The sequence below is a fragment of the Hemitrygon akajei genome, chromosome 3 (assembly GCF_048418815.1).
Source record: "Hemitrygon akajei chromosome 3, sHemAka1.3, whole genome shotgun sequence".
Taxonomy (NCBI): Eukaryota; Metazoa; Chordata; class Chondrichthyes; order Myliobatiformes; family Dasyatidae; genus Hemitrygon; species Hemitrygon akajei.
In genome coordinates, this window is record NC_133126.1 from 178,652,169 (window position 1) to 178,666,555 (window position 14,387).

Sequence of the window (14,387 nt, forward strand, 5' to 3'; positions counted from 1 at the left end):
CAAACCTTTCTGTATGGAAACACTTCAGTGAAGTGGACACCCGAGGCCTACCTACAGATGTAAATTGAAGAGTCCAAAGTGTTTCTTACACCCACAAAGAGTTTTATCTCTAGAATAGGCTTATTTTTGGAGTAGCATCTGTACCTATATTCTAGCAGAAAGCTATAGACCAGGCGTTGCAAGACTGTCTAGGCACTCAGTGTTATCTGGATGACATCATTGTTACTGGTGGGGACGATAAGGAACATCTTAAAAATCTCAAGACAGTGTTTAAAAGATTAGAAGATTATGGGCTCAGTGCATGATGTGCCAAGTGTGAAACCACAAAAGACACCACACTGTCTCTGGTCTACATTTGCAACTGAAAATGGGGGGTGGGGGGGGGGAGAAGGTACAGCAGAAATTCCAGTTTCCCCATTTTACCAATACTAGGATGAATTTGCATTTGACAGCAAAAAGGGTGTGTTTGCTTTATACGGGGATTGAGAGTTGTTGTACTATCCAAGCTGAGAGCCAAAGTGTTGAAGGAGCTAGTATATGCCAGGTCATCTAGGCATAGTCAAAATGAAAGTGTTGACTAGAAGCTTTGTCTGATGGCCTGGGATAAATCAGCAGATACAGCAGCTTGGCATGCATTGTTTGGGATGCCAACATGTTCAGAAGATACCAAGAGCAGCACCTCACCATTCCTGGGAATGGTCTGCATTGCCCTGGTAGAGAATTCATGTGGATTTTGCTAGACCGTTCATGAGCACAAATTTCTTGGTAATAGTGGATGAAGCTACAAAGTAGCCGGAAGTGTTCCCAATAGCCTTTGGTAGAGCCTCACACACCGTTGGTGTGTTAAGAAGCCTCTTCCCAAGGACTGGTGTTTCATAACACTTAGTATATGACAATAGACCACAATTTATGAAATAAGACATATTATATCTGCACTGTACCATCCTGCCACAACTAACTTGGTGGAAAGGTTTGTCCAGGTCTAAGGAATGCATTACAAACAATGTCAGCAGAACAAACTACACAGAATCAGAAGATCACTAATTTCCTTCTTGCATATTGTAATACAGCACTCTCTACAATCCACAACTCACCAGCTCTGCTGTTCCTGGGTTGTCCCTTGTCCTCATCCTAGATCTTGTCAAACCCATTCTCAGGAGTATGCAGGACAAACAGCTGAGACAAATTGAGAGCCCCTCAAACAAGGAGGTTTGATGTTTCACTCCTGGACAAGCAGTCTTGGCAAAGGTCACAAAAGATGATCAAAAGTGAGTACTTGGAAAGATTAGGGACAGAACTGGACCACTCTCCTACACAGCAAAGATTGTGTTTGATGTTATCAGGAGACAATACATCGAACAGTTGAGGACAGCAGAGTCAAATTGTTGGAAAAGAGAGGTGTCCAGAGATGTAAGGGTCAACTCCGCAGAGGAGGCCCAGAACCTGAGATTGTTTCACTGCCGTAAGTCTCACCTGCCAAGTAGTGATCCCTTGTCAGGAAAGATGTTATCCCATAATAGCAAGAAATCCTCTGCAGTGGTTAAATCTTTAGGCCTATATAAGATGACTAGAAGGCAATATGTTACATATTAAGAGTTGTATTATATAGTATACTGTGTATGACTAGAGCAATATGTTACATATTTGAGTTGAGATGCATTCTATATTGAGATGGAGTTTATAGATAAGCAGAGAGGAGTGTTGTGTATTTAATATTGCAGTAATATTTAAGTAATATTGTAATTATATTGTTTGATTAAGCATTCTTTATTTGTTTACATAATTTATTATGGGTTATATGTAAGAAGTATGTGAATGGCATACGTCATTATGCCACTACATCATTATGTGAGTGTCTCACTAAAAAAAAACTAAGTAGACTAGTATAGCAGCTCCTGTATTTTTCTGCTGATCAGTTTCTGGAGTTACAAAACATAACAAAAACTGCACATATACACCAAACGTGATCTAATCAAAGTTTGATACAGCTGCAACATGACTCTCCAACTTTTGTACTTGGTCCCAGCCAATTTAAGTATCTTCACCAACCATTTTTGTCACTTGCTCAAAAAACTCAAATAAATTTGTGATACAGGAATTCTTCTGTGCAAGGCCACATTGACTATCCCTAATAAGCCTGTGTAATCCTGTTCGACTGATGTAAGGTTCACCGGCCTATAATTTCTTGTTTCGTCTCTGTTGAGCTTCTTAAAGAAGGGAACAATGCTGGTTATTTTCCATTCTTCTGGAACTTCAACTATAATGTATACAATTAGGCAAAACTGGAAAGGCAACAAATTATGCAATATCTGTAGAGGACAAAAAAAAAATCTAAAAATAGGTTGATGCTTTGGACTACACCCTTTTTGAAATATAAATCTGATTTTGTCAAACACATCCACTACATCCGCAAAAAGTGGGATTTCCCAGTGGTCAAGCACTTTCATTCCAGTCCCCATTCCCGTTTTGACATGGACTCCTCTGCCACAATGATGTCACTCTCAGGCTGCAGGAGCAACACCTCATATTCCGTCTAGATAGCCTACAACCTAATGGCATGAAAATCAATTTTTCCAACTTTCAGTAACTCCCATCCCTTCCCTCTTCTTCAATCCCCCACCCTGGCCTCTTACCCCTTCTCCTTACTTGCCTATCACCTTAATCCTGGTGCCCCCTTCCTTTCTCTTCTCCCATGGACCACTCTCCTCTTCTATCAGATTCCTTCTTCTCCAGTCCTTGAATTTTTCCACCTATTACCTCCCAGCTTCTTACTTCATTCCCCCTCACCACCCATTTGGCTTCACCTATCACCTTCTAGCTTGTCCTCCTTCCCTCTTCCTTTCCAATCCTGATGAAGTGTCTCAGCCTAAAACATTGGCTGCTTACTCTTTTCCATAGATGCTGCCTGGCCTGCTGAGTTTCTCCAACATTTTGTGCATGTTGTTGATTATGCTAGTATGCTTGGGCTTGTTTAGATAAAGAAAGAGGCAGTATTGAGATTCTTAAAGCAAATTCATGTGGATATCCCCAGGGTCTGATGGAGTATACTCCAAGTTATTGAGAGAGATAAGAGATGATATTGTTGGGCCTTAAACAAGATTTTCATATCTTCTCTAGCCTCAGGCAAAATCACAGAGGTAATCTTTTTATAAGAAGGAAAATAGAGATAATCCTGTAAACTATAGACTGGTGATCAAGGTGGCTATTGGACAGTTTTTCTAGGGATAGGATTGATCAATATTTGGAAAACTGTGGTCTGATTAGGGACACTCAACATCGCTTTGTGCAGGATTTATCACGTCATACTAACTTGATTGAATTTTTCGAGGAGGAGAGGAAGGTGATTCAGGAAGGTAGAGATGTGGTACTGTCTACATTGGTTTTGGTAAGGCATTTGACCAAGTTTATCAAGGTATGCTGATCCAGAACATTAAAATGCACAAGATTCCAGGTAACATGGCTATTTGGATTCAGAATTGGCTTGCTAACAAGATACAGGACAGTGGTTGATTGGACTTATTCTGGTGAGATATCCACTTTTTTTAAGAAAGGCTCTTAGAATAAGCCAGGAAATTTTACACACAAAATACTGGAGGAACTCAGCAGGTCAGGTGGTATCTATGAAAATGAATAAATAGGTTTATCCTATAAAATGCTTTGGATTTCTAGCATCTGCAGAATTTCTCATGTTCAGAAAATTGTAGTTTGGTGAGTCTGACATTTGTGGATAAATTACTGGAAGATATTCTAAGGAAGAGGACATAAGTATTTGGATATACAGGGTCTGATTAGGGATAGTCAACATGGTTTTGTGCATAGTTGGTAATATCTGGCCGATTTTTTTTCCAGAGTTTGTTGAAGAGGTTCCAAGACTGTTGATGGAAGAAAGAAGTTGGACGTTGTCTACTTTAACTTCAACAAGGCTTTTACAAAATCCTGCAAGGAAGGCTGGTCTAAAAGGTTAAGTCACTTGGCATTCTGGATGAAGTAGCCAATTGGATTCAACGTTGCCTTAGCAGGAGAGGCCAGAGAGTGGTAGTAGATAGTTGCTTCTTTGACTGGAGGCCTGTGATTAGTGATGTGCTGCAAGAATCAGTGCTGGATCCATTGTTGTTTATCGTCACTGTTAATGATATTGATGATAGTGTGCTAAATCGGATCAGCAAATTTGCAGATGACACCAAGACTGGGGGCACAGTAGACAGCAAAGAAGACCATTAAAGTTTGCAGTGTGATCTTGATGAGCTAGTAAAGTAGTATAAAAATGGCAGATAAATTTTAATGCAGAAAAATATAAGATATTGCATTCTGGGAGTACAGACCAGGGTAAGACATATACTGAATGGTAGGGCTCTGCTATATGTGGTAGATCAAATGGAACTGGGAGTACAGATCAAAAATCCTTGAAAGTGGCATTACAGGTAGATAGGGTCATAGAGATTTTGGCATATTGGCCTTCATAAATTATATTATTAAGTACAGGACTTGAGATGTTAGGTTGAAATTGTACAAGATGTTGGTGAGGCCAAACTTGGAGTACAGTATTGCATGCGATTCTGGTCACCAACCTACAGGAAAGATATTAATAAGCTTAAAGAATGCAGGGGAAATTTACAAAAAATGTTGCTGGGGCATAGAAACTGAATTATAGGAGAAGGTTAAGTCTTTATTCCCCAGATTGCAGGAGAATGAAGGGAGATTTGATAGAAGTCTACAGAATTATGGGGAGTTTAGGTAGAGTGGATGCATGCAGGCTTTTCCCCTTCAAGCACAGTGAGACTGGAACCAGATGCTTAGGGTGAAAGGTGAAATATTTAATAGGAATCCGAGTGGAAACTTCTTCACTCAGAGGGTGGTGAAAATGTTGAATGAGCTACCAGTGGAAGAAATATATCCAGAATCATTTGTAACATTTAAGAGTTTAGATAGGTACATGGATGGGAGAGGTTTGGAGTGATATAGTCCAGGTTCAGGCAGATGGAACTGGGAGAGGGAGAAGATCAGGTCAGCATGGACTACCTCTCTGCTGAAATGCTCTATGACTCTAAATAACTTGAATGAAAATGTAGATAGGTGGGTCGGTAAGTTTGCAGACAATATGAAGATTGATTGTGTTGTGGATAGCAAAGAAAACTGTCGAAGAATATATAGCGTGATAGAGATCAGTTGCAGATGTGGGTGGAGAAATGGTAGATGGAGTTTAAGCCAGCCAATTCTGAGGTGTTGCACTTTAGGATATCAAATGTAAAGGAACAGTACATAGTAAGGCCGCTAACAGTGCTGATGTACAAAGACGTCTTGGGATCTTAGTCGATAACTTCATGCCACTGCACAAGTTGATGGGTTAGTAGCAAAGGCATACGGCACACTTTCCTTTTAGTCCAGGATTGAGCTCAAGAGACAGGAAGTTATGTTGCAGATTTTAAAAATTTGGTTCAGCTGGTTCATTTCTGGTCACCTAGAATTTGGAATTGGAGGAATGTGGAGGGTTTGGATAGCATGCAGATCTAGCTTACCAGAATACTGCCTGGATTATAGAAATGGGCAAACTTGGATTGTTTTCTCTAGAGTGGTGGAGGTTGAGGGAGATGTATTAGAAGCATAGATGGACAGCTATTCCTGATGAAGAGTCTCTACCCAAAGGTTGCTTATCCCTCTCCACAGATGTCTGACTTGCTGAGTTTCTCTAGCATTTTGTGTGTGTGCGTTGCTCAAGATTTCTAGCATCTGTAGGATACCTTATATTTAGAGTAAACATCTAGTTTCTTTTTCCTGAACGTTGTAATGTTTAAAATTAGAGGTCATACATTTAGGCGAGAGGCGGCAAGTTCTATGGAAATATGCAGGGCGAGTTTTGTTTTTAAACGGAGAGTGGTGAGTGGATATTATGTAGACAGAATGATTGGTTAAATTAGGTGTTTACCGAACTCGTTTACTCAGTTCAACACCGTGGGCCAAAGAGCCCGTTCATGTTCGGTACCATTTGTCCTACGTTGAACTTCGCTAGACCTTTCAGAAGAAATAGCATCGTTGAAATACATTTTAACCTGGGGCGTAATTAATGCTGGAAAGCGTTTCTTGCTAATATAAAACGATGAAATCAATGAAAAAACTGATTCACCAAAATACCAGGATTTGGGGGTTGAGAAAGTTCACATCGCCCCCCAACTTGCTCTATTGCACCAGGTTGACGCAATAAGTTACAGTCATTTGATTAATTCAATGCATCTCGACTAACATACTCACCGATGAGTTGGTGACCAAAAGCTGATAGTAGTCCTTACTCGGCGGTGGAGCTTGTGAGCTGATTTCAAAGATCGTGCCTTGCAATAGAGAGGCCATCTTGGACGCTTCTTATTGCCAGAGCAACGGCGTCGAATGTAAACAAGAGCGGCGGCGACTAGTTTTACTTTACTCCGGGCTCACGCAGTGCAAATTCGTCAGACCTTGGGGGCGCTTTTTTTTCCGCTTTTTTTTGTATAGAAACCGTTCGGCAGGACCGATTTAAAATTCTCTTTGCCCCCCCACCCCACCAAAAGCGACGTGAGTGAGTACCAACGTCAATCGGTCACTGTGACGACCGGTTTCCCAGGACGTGGGGGGGTCATGACCCCGCGCAATGATACCCCTTCAGGTGGAAGAGCGAGGGGAGTTAATTAATGGTTAATATGGTGGATCACATGAGTATATTTTCTCTCAGAGTCTAATTCTGAGCTGGCAAACAGGGGAAAGGAAGCCTAGAGAATAAAGAAGGCGGGTTTTATATTATTTTTTTTGGAGGGGGGGGGGGGAGAGCCGTCAGACGCAGTTGAGGGGCCGGGGAAGGAGTGACGCCTCCTCCCACTGGAAACAACGGGAAGGAGGCCCGGCGGCGGGGAGGGATACAGGCGCCACGGAGGGTGAGCGGCTGGCCCAGTGGAGTCGCCGCGGTGCCCGACCCGAGAGTTTAGTGCAGGCACTGGGTGAGCGAGGGCAAGCTGGTGGCAGGCTGTAGAATTGGAACCAACTAGGTAATAATATTTATTTCCAACAGCTACAAAAAAGAAAGGGGGAGAGAGAGAGAGAGGTAAAAAGATATTGTGAATCCTTTATCATTACAGCAAAACAGTCTGGAGTTCCCCCCCCCCCCCTCCTCCCCTCCTGGCACTAAGTATGAATTCCTCAGCCTTCTCTCTCTTTCCAGGCAAGATCTTCCTGCCCGAACCACTGCTTCTAAACGTTGCTTAAACGGTTGAATTCCGGCGGTGGCAGGGCTAAGTATGTCAGTTTTCTTTACTGTTGTATACCAGAGTGTTGATTTGTTTCGCCCTCGGAAAATGAGTGAGCACATTTTTGGCTTCTCGTTCTCTTTCCTGTTTATGGCGAGGATCATAGGGGGAGAGGCCTGTGGCTGAGCCTTGCCCAGAGAGTCCCAGGAACAGAATAGCCATCTTCTTGAAGTTGTTATTTTCTTGAAGGTTTTTTTTTTATGTCCTAAGTATTTTCTTGATGACTTTCATTGTTTGTTTTGGGGAGGAGGGTAAGGCAAGAGAGGGGCGGTAGAGGAAGTTTATTTTAATAATTTCCTCTTTCTCCCGCCCCCTCCCTTTCCTTCCCAGCAGCACTTGCTGTTTGACGTTCACACATCCGGCGACAGCTGTAACTCCGACAGCGGGGATTGATGCTGAAACACAGGCCTGGACGCTGACACCCCACTGTCTTCCCCCTTCCCCATAGTCTTTTAAGAAAAAAAAGCCTTTATGATAAAGGAATAGAGGCAGCTAAGCTCGAACCTGACAGTAACTATAGCTGCTTCAACCCACTCCCTGCTGATTGTTGGGCTTAAACCCCACTGCGAGGTAGGCCGCTTATAATCATCACGAACGCTGTGAAATAAAAGACCTGTTGTCTAGGCCTGATTAGTAATATTTTCCATGGCCCAGATTGGAGGACAACAATGACCCCATTCTGCGCCTACTAATTTTGTCTTCATGGGTTAAAGATATACGTAGAAAAGCAACTTGTACATTTACAGCGAAGAATAGTGGCGGTGCTTTCCTGCGATATTTATCGATGACAATAAGTTAACCATTTCGTTTCTCCCATGGCGGTGCAGTAGTTGTACATGTAGGCCGCAAAAGTAAACAGGAACGGCTAGCGCATTTACGTATAAGCCTGTTTGTCTTAATTTCAACAAAGGCTGTAATATGTTTAGATTATTTATCAGAGCTTTTATGTAGAGTATCAAAAGTTCGGTGCGGTTTCATCAACGTTTGTTCAAACTGCAACGCCTTCATTTTCTTGCATTTTGTTGAACAAGTGAGTTTAATTCAGTCTAGGGAAGTCTGCGAGTTTTGCCACGGGTAATAAAGTATTTTGCAAGAGAGAAAGCCTTTGCTCTCGAATTTGCACTAAATGTTCAACCCCTCGTATTTTATCCACAATTTAAGTAAGTTATTTCAAGAAAGATTAACTTTTTGGCATGGAGATGTACTGTACTTCCTGCTACTGGTTTATTGTGCAATTGACAGCAAATTGGGGGAATTAAAGCTTAATGTGAAATAGACATTAAGGCATTTGTCTTAACCGAGGATACATTAGTTTTAAAATAAATTTTTCCTCCACCTCGAAGTAAATTGTTTCTCCATACATTTTTTTTGTAGATTTTTTGGTACCTTACTATCTTGAATCCAGAGGAATGTTATCGAAGGTATTTTTCATTAAGTATATCATGACTAAGTTTGATCTGACTTTCCTTTCAGTTCCATGTTTAAATCTTCTTGTATGTTGGGTTGGGGTAGTAGTAAAGTATTTGTTTTAAAAGCTTTGGTACTGGGGGGGGAATATAAACTTATTTTGTCAATTTACTTGTCTGTTGATTGCAGTGAAATTTGTATTAACAAGCAACTGTTAGCACCTAATGTTAAAACTTGTGTCTCATTGTTCGAAGGAATAAGGGTTTTATTCTATCATATTCTGAAGTAATTGATAATTCCCAGTACAGGTAGAGATGTTCCCTCATAGCATAGGTGTGAACGTTTTTATTTATTGATATACAGCGTGGAGTAAGCCTAAAGCTGTGCCGCCAAGCAGCCCCTGTTTTAACCCTAGTCTAATCTCAGGGCAATTTACAATGACCAATTAACCTACCAATCGATATGTCTTTGGACTGTGGGAGGAAACTGGAGCACCCAGGGGAATCCCACATGGTCGAATGGAGAACGTACAGATTCTTTACAAACAGCGGCAGGAATTGAACCCAGGTCACTGGTACTGTAAAGCATTGTGCTAACCACTACACTACTGTGCTACTTACAATCTTGATATGCAAGAGATTAAGGTGGTTTATTCTGCATTTCTTGTCCTTTATGGTGCAATATCTTGTATGAAATTAAAATTGCATTGAAAGCTTAATACCAAGTTGAAATGTTGACCACAAAGATGAATAATCAAATCCTTACTTTGATCATGGTTATCTGAAAAATTCTTTTTACAGGTGTTTTTAATTATAAGGTGGGAAATGTAGTTCCTTGTGTAATTTAATTCATATTTCTGGAGATAAACTGACTTTTTATCTAAAAGGGCAGTAGATATGAGTTGTTAGATTTATTTACAAAAGTTAAAATGTGTTCAGTGTTTGGTAAGGAGTACATGTACATTTTTTCCATTCTCATCTTATTCCAGACTGAAAAGTTTAAAATGGCTGCAACTTTTTTTTCCCTGTGCTTACAGGTCAGTTTCACGTGATGTTCCTGCTCAGGGTGCATTGAGGGTTATATAATCTGGCACTGATGTCCTTGCACAATTTGTAAGTAAACAGGGCTAAGATTTGTCTTCATGGCCTGGAAGCAGATACATTACTTTTTAATGTTGAATTCTGGGAATTTTATCATTCAAGAAAGAAACTGTTTAATGAGCTTAATTTGTCCACCTTTCTAACTTTCAGTAGTAATGGGTGAAAAATCTGTTGTACCCCAACAGTGCTTTAAAGCATAAATGAAAGAGTAAACATGATTGTTGCAAATGGCATCTTATTTACCAATATTGTTAATTTGGGGTTATGGAAGTCTAAATTAGCTGCTACCTCCACCCAAGTAAAATAGAATTGATGTTAATTGCCCTGTGCTTGAGGGAATTTTGGGTGGAATATGATTTTAAAAATGCATAATCCTCTAATTTTGTTAAAAATGCTGGCATAATCTTTCATTAAAATTCATAATCTGAGTTAACATCAGACAGGTTGTCTTTTGCTGAAAGCTCTTCTGGTCTAGAATTTGTGGATATATGGAATCCATATATAAAGGAAGACTGAGGTCGTTTGGCATCCATTAATCTTGTGTTTCTGAAATATATTGTAATTTAAGTTCATTGTTTTAAGACATTTCTGTCATTCCCTATCAAAACCTGAAAATTGCTTACACTGCAGATAACAGCTGTGGCAAGTGATTATGGATGAGAAACTAAGATTGTTCAGGATTGAAATGATAATAGACTCATTCAGAACTTTGGAGGTTTACTGAGTGACATGTATTTTGAATCTGAACAGAATCATTTCTAAAATTTCTAAATGCTGAATTGACGAGTTTAATTTTATAAAATGTGGCCACTGGCTAATTAGAATTTGTACAAAACATAGCTAATTGTAGTCCCTTTTGTCCCTGTACATCTAGACAAACAATTGCTAATTAAATTAATTTGTTTTGAAGCACAATCTAGTTTTAGGGCAATGTGGTATTTTACAAATAGCAAGAATCTGCATAAATTACAGTGAAATTGATGTCCCAAAAAATCTTCTGATCAATTTTGAGAAAATACTGAGGAATCATCAGTCTGAATGTGAAGAAACAAGATAATGCAGCGATTCATCAGATGTATACTGGTGTAAAATGTCAGTAAAACTTGGTTATGGCTTGAATTTGCAACTTTTCTAACTATATAATTGTCATGAATAAGGGAAGCCCATCAAATATTTTGCAAACTGCTTTTTGATTTATTCTCCTAAGTGTTTTCCGATCTACCTTTTTGTTTTTTTAGAAAGTTTGGTACTTGGGTTAATTGTTGAAAGAAGGTAATGAGAGGAATAGATTTTGATATTATCATAGCATTTGAGTGTAGCATTGTGGAAACTAGGGAAAATTGAAGGCATTAGAGGTCATGGGGAAAACTATACTGGCTAGATGTACCAACTATAAAGATTGAAGGCATTAATTGAAATGCCTCGTGTGTAAACTTGAAAAACTGCCAATGGTTTTAATATTTTGCTGAAGTATTGCATGTTTCATAAGCAGTACCTATCAAGGAAAATTTCATAATGAGCATGGCATCATATGCTGAAATTAGAAATAGCATATAAAATACAATGAAGTGTTTGGTAATGATACTAGGGGATTTTGTTAATTTGCATAATTGCATCCATGTGTGTTAAAAGAATTTGGAGGAAAGAAGATAAAGCGTAGTAATAAGTTGCGCTATATTACAAAAGGACTATGGAAAAACTAGTGACATATGTAGGAAATGAGAAAGAACCAGTTGAAGAAACTTGATCTGTCAGTTTAATATATGTACCAGAATATGAATGGAATTGATTAATGGAAAAGGTGTTTACAAGTATAATCTGGCCAGCAAAGATTTCAAAATGGAAAGCCTTGGTTAATCAACCTTGTATGCTTTGCAGACAGTATATGGATAATGCAGTAAATGAAATTTCTATTTTCCGAAAACTTAGAAATGTATTGAATATATAAAATATATATATTTTATAAAATATATATTGCAAGCTGACTTAAGGCACAGAGTGTTGAGGAGAGCTATTCAGAAAAGCATCAACTAGGAAAAGGATCATTTGAGGCCCATACTTTGCAATTTGCATTAGAGATAACAGCTTTGGACTGAAGAATGTAATTCAGCTGATCAAATGGCACAAAAATGCCTGGATGTGGGAAATAGCTAGTATTAAAAAGGATTGCAACAGATGGCAAGGATGCATTAAATAAATTTCAATGGTCAGATTATTGAAAGCTTTTGGTATGAGGTGTTTTGGTAGGAAATGTGTCACTTATCTGAAAAAGGTAATAGAAATGTGTGGTAGGATATCAAAGGAATTGGCATCTTAATGTACTGGACAAAGTAGCAAAACTGCTTTGTGGCCAATTTTTAAAAGAAAACCATGCGTTAGGGTTTATTGGCACATGGAATTGATAGTTTGTAACATACTTTGTTTTGATATATTTGGAGGAATGGATATTGTTCTCTAGCCTCTATGGAAGGGTTATGAAAGTACTGGAGAATGCGCACTCAAAAAAAGTACAAGGATGATATTGTTAGAAAAATATAATCAAGTTTTGTTTTTGCACTTGTATAGAATTGTCTGAAGGAAAACTAAATATATAAACAGCTTTCTCTGAGAGCAGGGGTCCCAGCTTGGGGTCTATTGACCTCTTGATTAATGGTAAGGGTCCATGGCAGAAAAGGGGTGGGAACCTCCGGAGGAAGGGCAGAACTAATGACCATCAAAAATACGCTATTGAAAATTTACAAAAAAAACTATGGAACTGAGAATATGGAACTTGCTATTACAGGAGGCAGTTGAATCCAATGAGTTCAGGGAAGGGTGGTTAAACACTTGAGGAATGCATTAGTTGAATAGTGCAAAACATGAGGTGTACATGGAATAATTGGGCTGAATGGCCATGTACAGTGTATCACAGAATGTGGTTCTTTGTCCTTTTTCATGCAAATGGTATGTGAAGAATACATGACACTCCTTCTTTGATGGTGTTAATAGTAATTCAGCTTTTGACTGGTTTATCATAGTTACCACAATGAAGTCGAGAGAAAAAAATTTAGGTATCCTTTTTGAAAATGTCAGGATGATGCTTTTATACGGAGTATTTAAAATGGGTTTTCCTTGTATGGATTGATACTGGTAAGAACAAATGGAATTGCTTTGGGTGAAAGGAGTGACAATGCAAAACTAACATTTGAAAATATGACTTTGAAGCTGTTGGATTGAGTTGAACCCTGATGTCTTTTGCCCAGATAGTTCAAATGTGACTCCCATCCTGCACAGGTGTCCTCACCAATGTAAGCCATTTGGGCCTAATGACTGCTGCAGTTCTGTAAGCCTATCAGTAGTATCAAACTACTACTGGCATTTAAAGTTAATACGAATTAAATTTATTAAATAGTAGAGGAAAATTCAATCATGGCTCAGAGAAATTGGATCAATATTTGGGTGTAGGAGAAGAAAAGACTGGTCTTTCAGCGAATTGGTATGGATTTAAAGGACTGCCATATATATTAGCAATCTTTTTGAAAGCTAAACAATTATGCCAAGGCAACTAAGGATGGGCAGTAAATTCAAAGAATGAAAATTGTAACTGCTAAATAGTGCTCCTGAAGATTTAAATCTTGTTTATAAGATTGTTTATCTACCTAGTCAACTGAGATGTCCTAAACATAATTAACCCTTCATATATAACTCATTGAACAGTATGCAGTAAACATATTCACATACTGCTTTTGCCGAGTGATTGTCTTTTAGAGATAAATGACTTTGAACATAGAAATATTTGTTGCCAATTAATTAGTACAGAAGCTGCTGGTAATTTGAGTTTTAATAATTTTCTAAAACTGCATGTAAACTTTCAGAAGGTAACAGTGACCTGTATGACTAACATTTTTAAATATTAGTCACACAGGTCACAGTTGGCCAATTGAAAGATTAAATTAATTAAAATATTGTGCATGGGTCTAATTATTTAATTTATAAAGGCTATATTCTTTCTTGTCTTATTTGAACTGAAATATCCAGTGACCTGAGTATGTGTTGAGATCAGATTTTAACCCCATAACTTCCCTTTATGATCTAGTTATTAGCTAGCACATGATGAACTATCTGGAGCTAGTACCTTTGAAATCGTACCCATGATAATTTAACCCTTATAATTAAAGTTAAATTTCTGCTACTTCAAACCTGAGATTAAAACTCATTTTCCTGATAGTGTATTAAGAATTCAGTGGGGAAACTAGCAAATAATTTGTTCAAATTGTTTACTGTACTGGAGTTTATAAGTGTTGTAGTTTGATTCTGGACTTTGTGTAGCAAGAGATTCAGCTTTGTGCTTAAATTAAACACTGAGCTTCATTTTAGATATTATTCATAATCTGGTACTCCTGTATTTAACTAAACTTGAGAGTTTAGGGGGAAGAAAATTACACGTTATGTATGGGAGAAATGAAACTTGTGTTCTGGCTAAATGCATGCTGAATGTCCATGGTATGCTTGCTGCTGGAGGCAGTGGTGATCTGAATATCTTACAAATTTTTCAAATATATCTGGTTACGTACATTATCAGTTTTTTGGCATGTCCGTGGAAAGATGTGGGGATGTAATATTTTGAAAAGGA

At 38.7% G+C, this 14,387-nt stretch overlaps 2 protein-coding genes across 11 annotated transcripts in view; one reads left to right on the forward strand and one right to left on the reverse strand.

The window, feature by feature from the left end:
• Positions 1-6,711, reverse strand: part of LOC140725677 (F-box only protein 36-like) — a 66,070-nt gene extending 59,359 nt beyond the window's left edge. For both annotated transcript variants that reach the window (XM_073041482.1, XM_073041481.1), the window contains exon 1: positions 6,247-6,711. In XM_073041482.1, coding sequence (XP_072897583.1) covers positions 6,247-6,342 — 96 coding nt within the window. In that variant the 5' untranslated portion in view covers positions 6,343-6,711. The remainder of the gene's footprint in view (positions 1-6,246) is intronic.
• Positions 6,712-6,861: 150 nt separating this feature from the next.
• Positions 6,862-14,387, forward strand: part of trip12 (thyroid hormone receptor interactor 12) — a 142,348-nt gene continuing 134,822 nt past the window's right edge. For 2 of the 9 annotated variants that reach the window (XM_073041471.1, XM_073041480.1), the window contains exons 1-2: positions 6,862-7,010; positions 9,712-9,787. The gene's annotated coding sequence lies outside the window, so the exon portion shown is untranslated. Of the gene's footprint in view, positions 7,011-7,212; positions 7,258-7,613; positions 7,839-8,642; positions 8,690-9,711; positions 9,788-14,387 lie in introns of those variants that run through there. The other 7 variants (XM_073041472.1, XM_073041473.1, XM_073041476.1 and 4 more) reach the window with 7 other exon arrangements.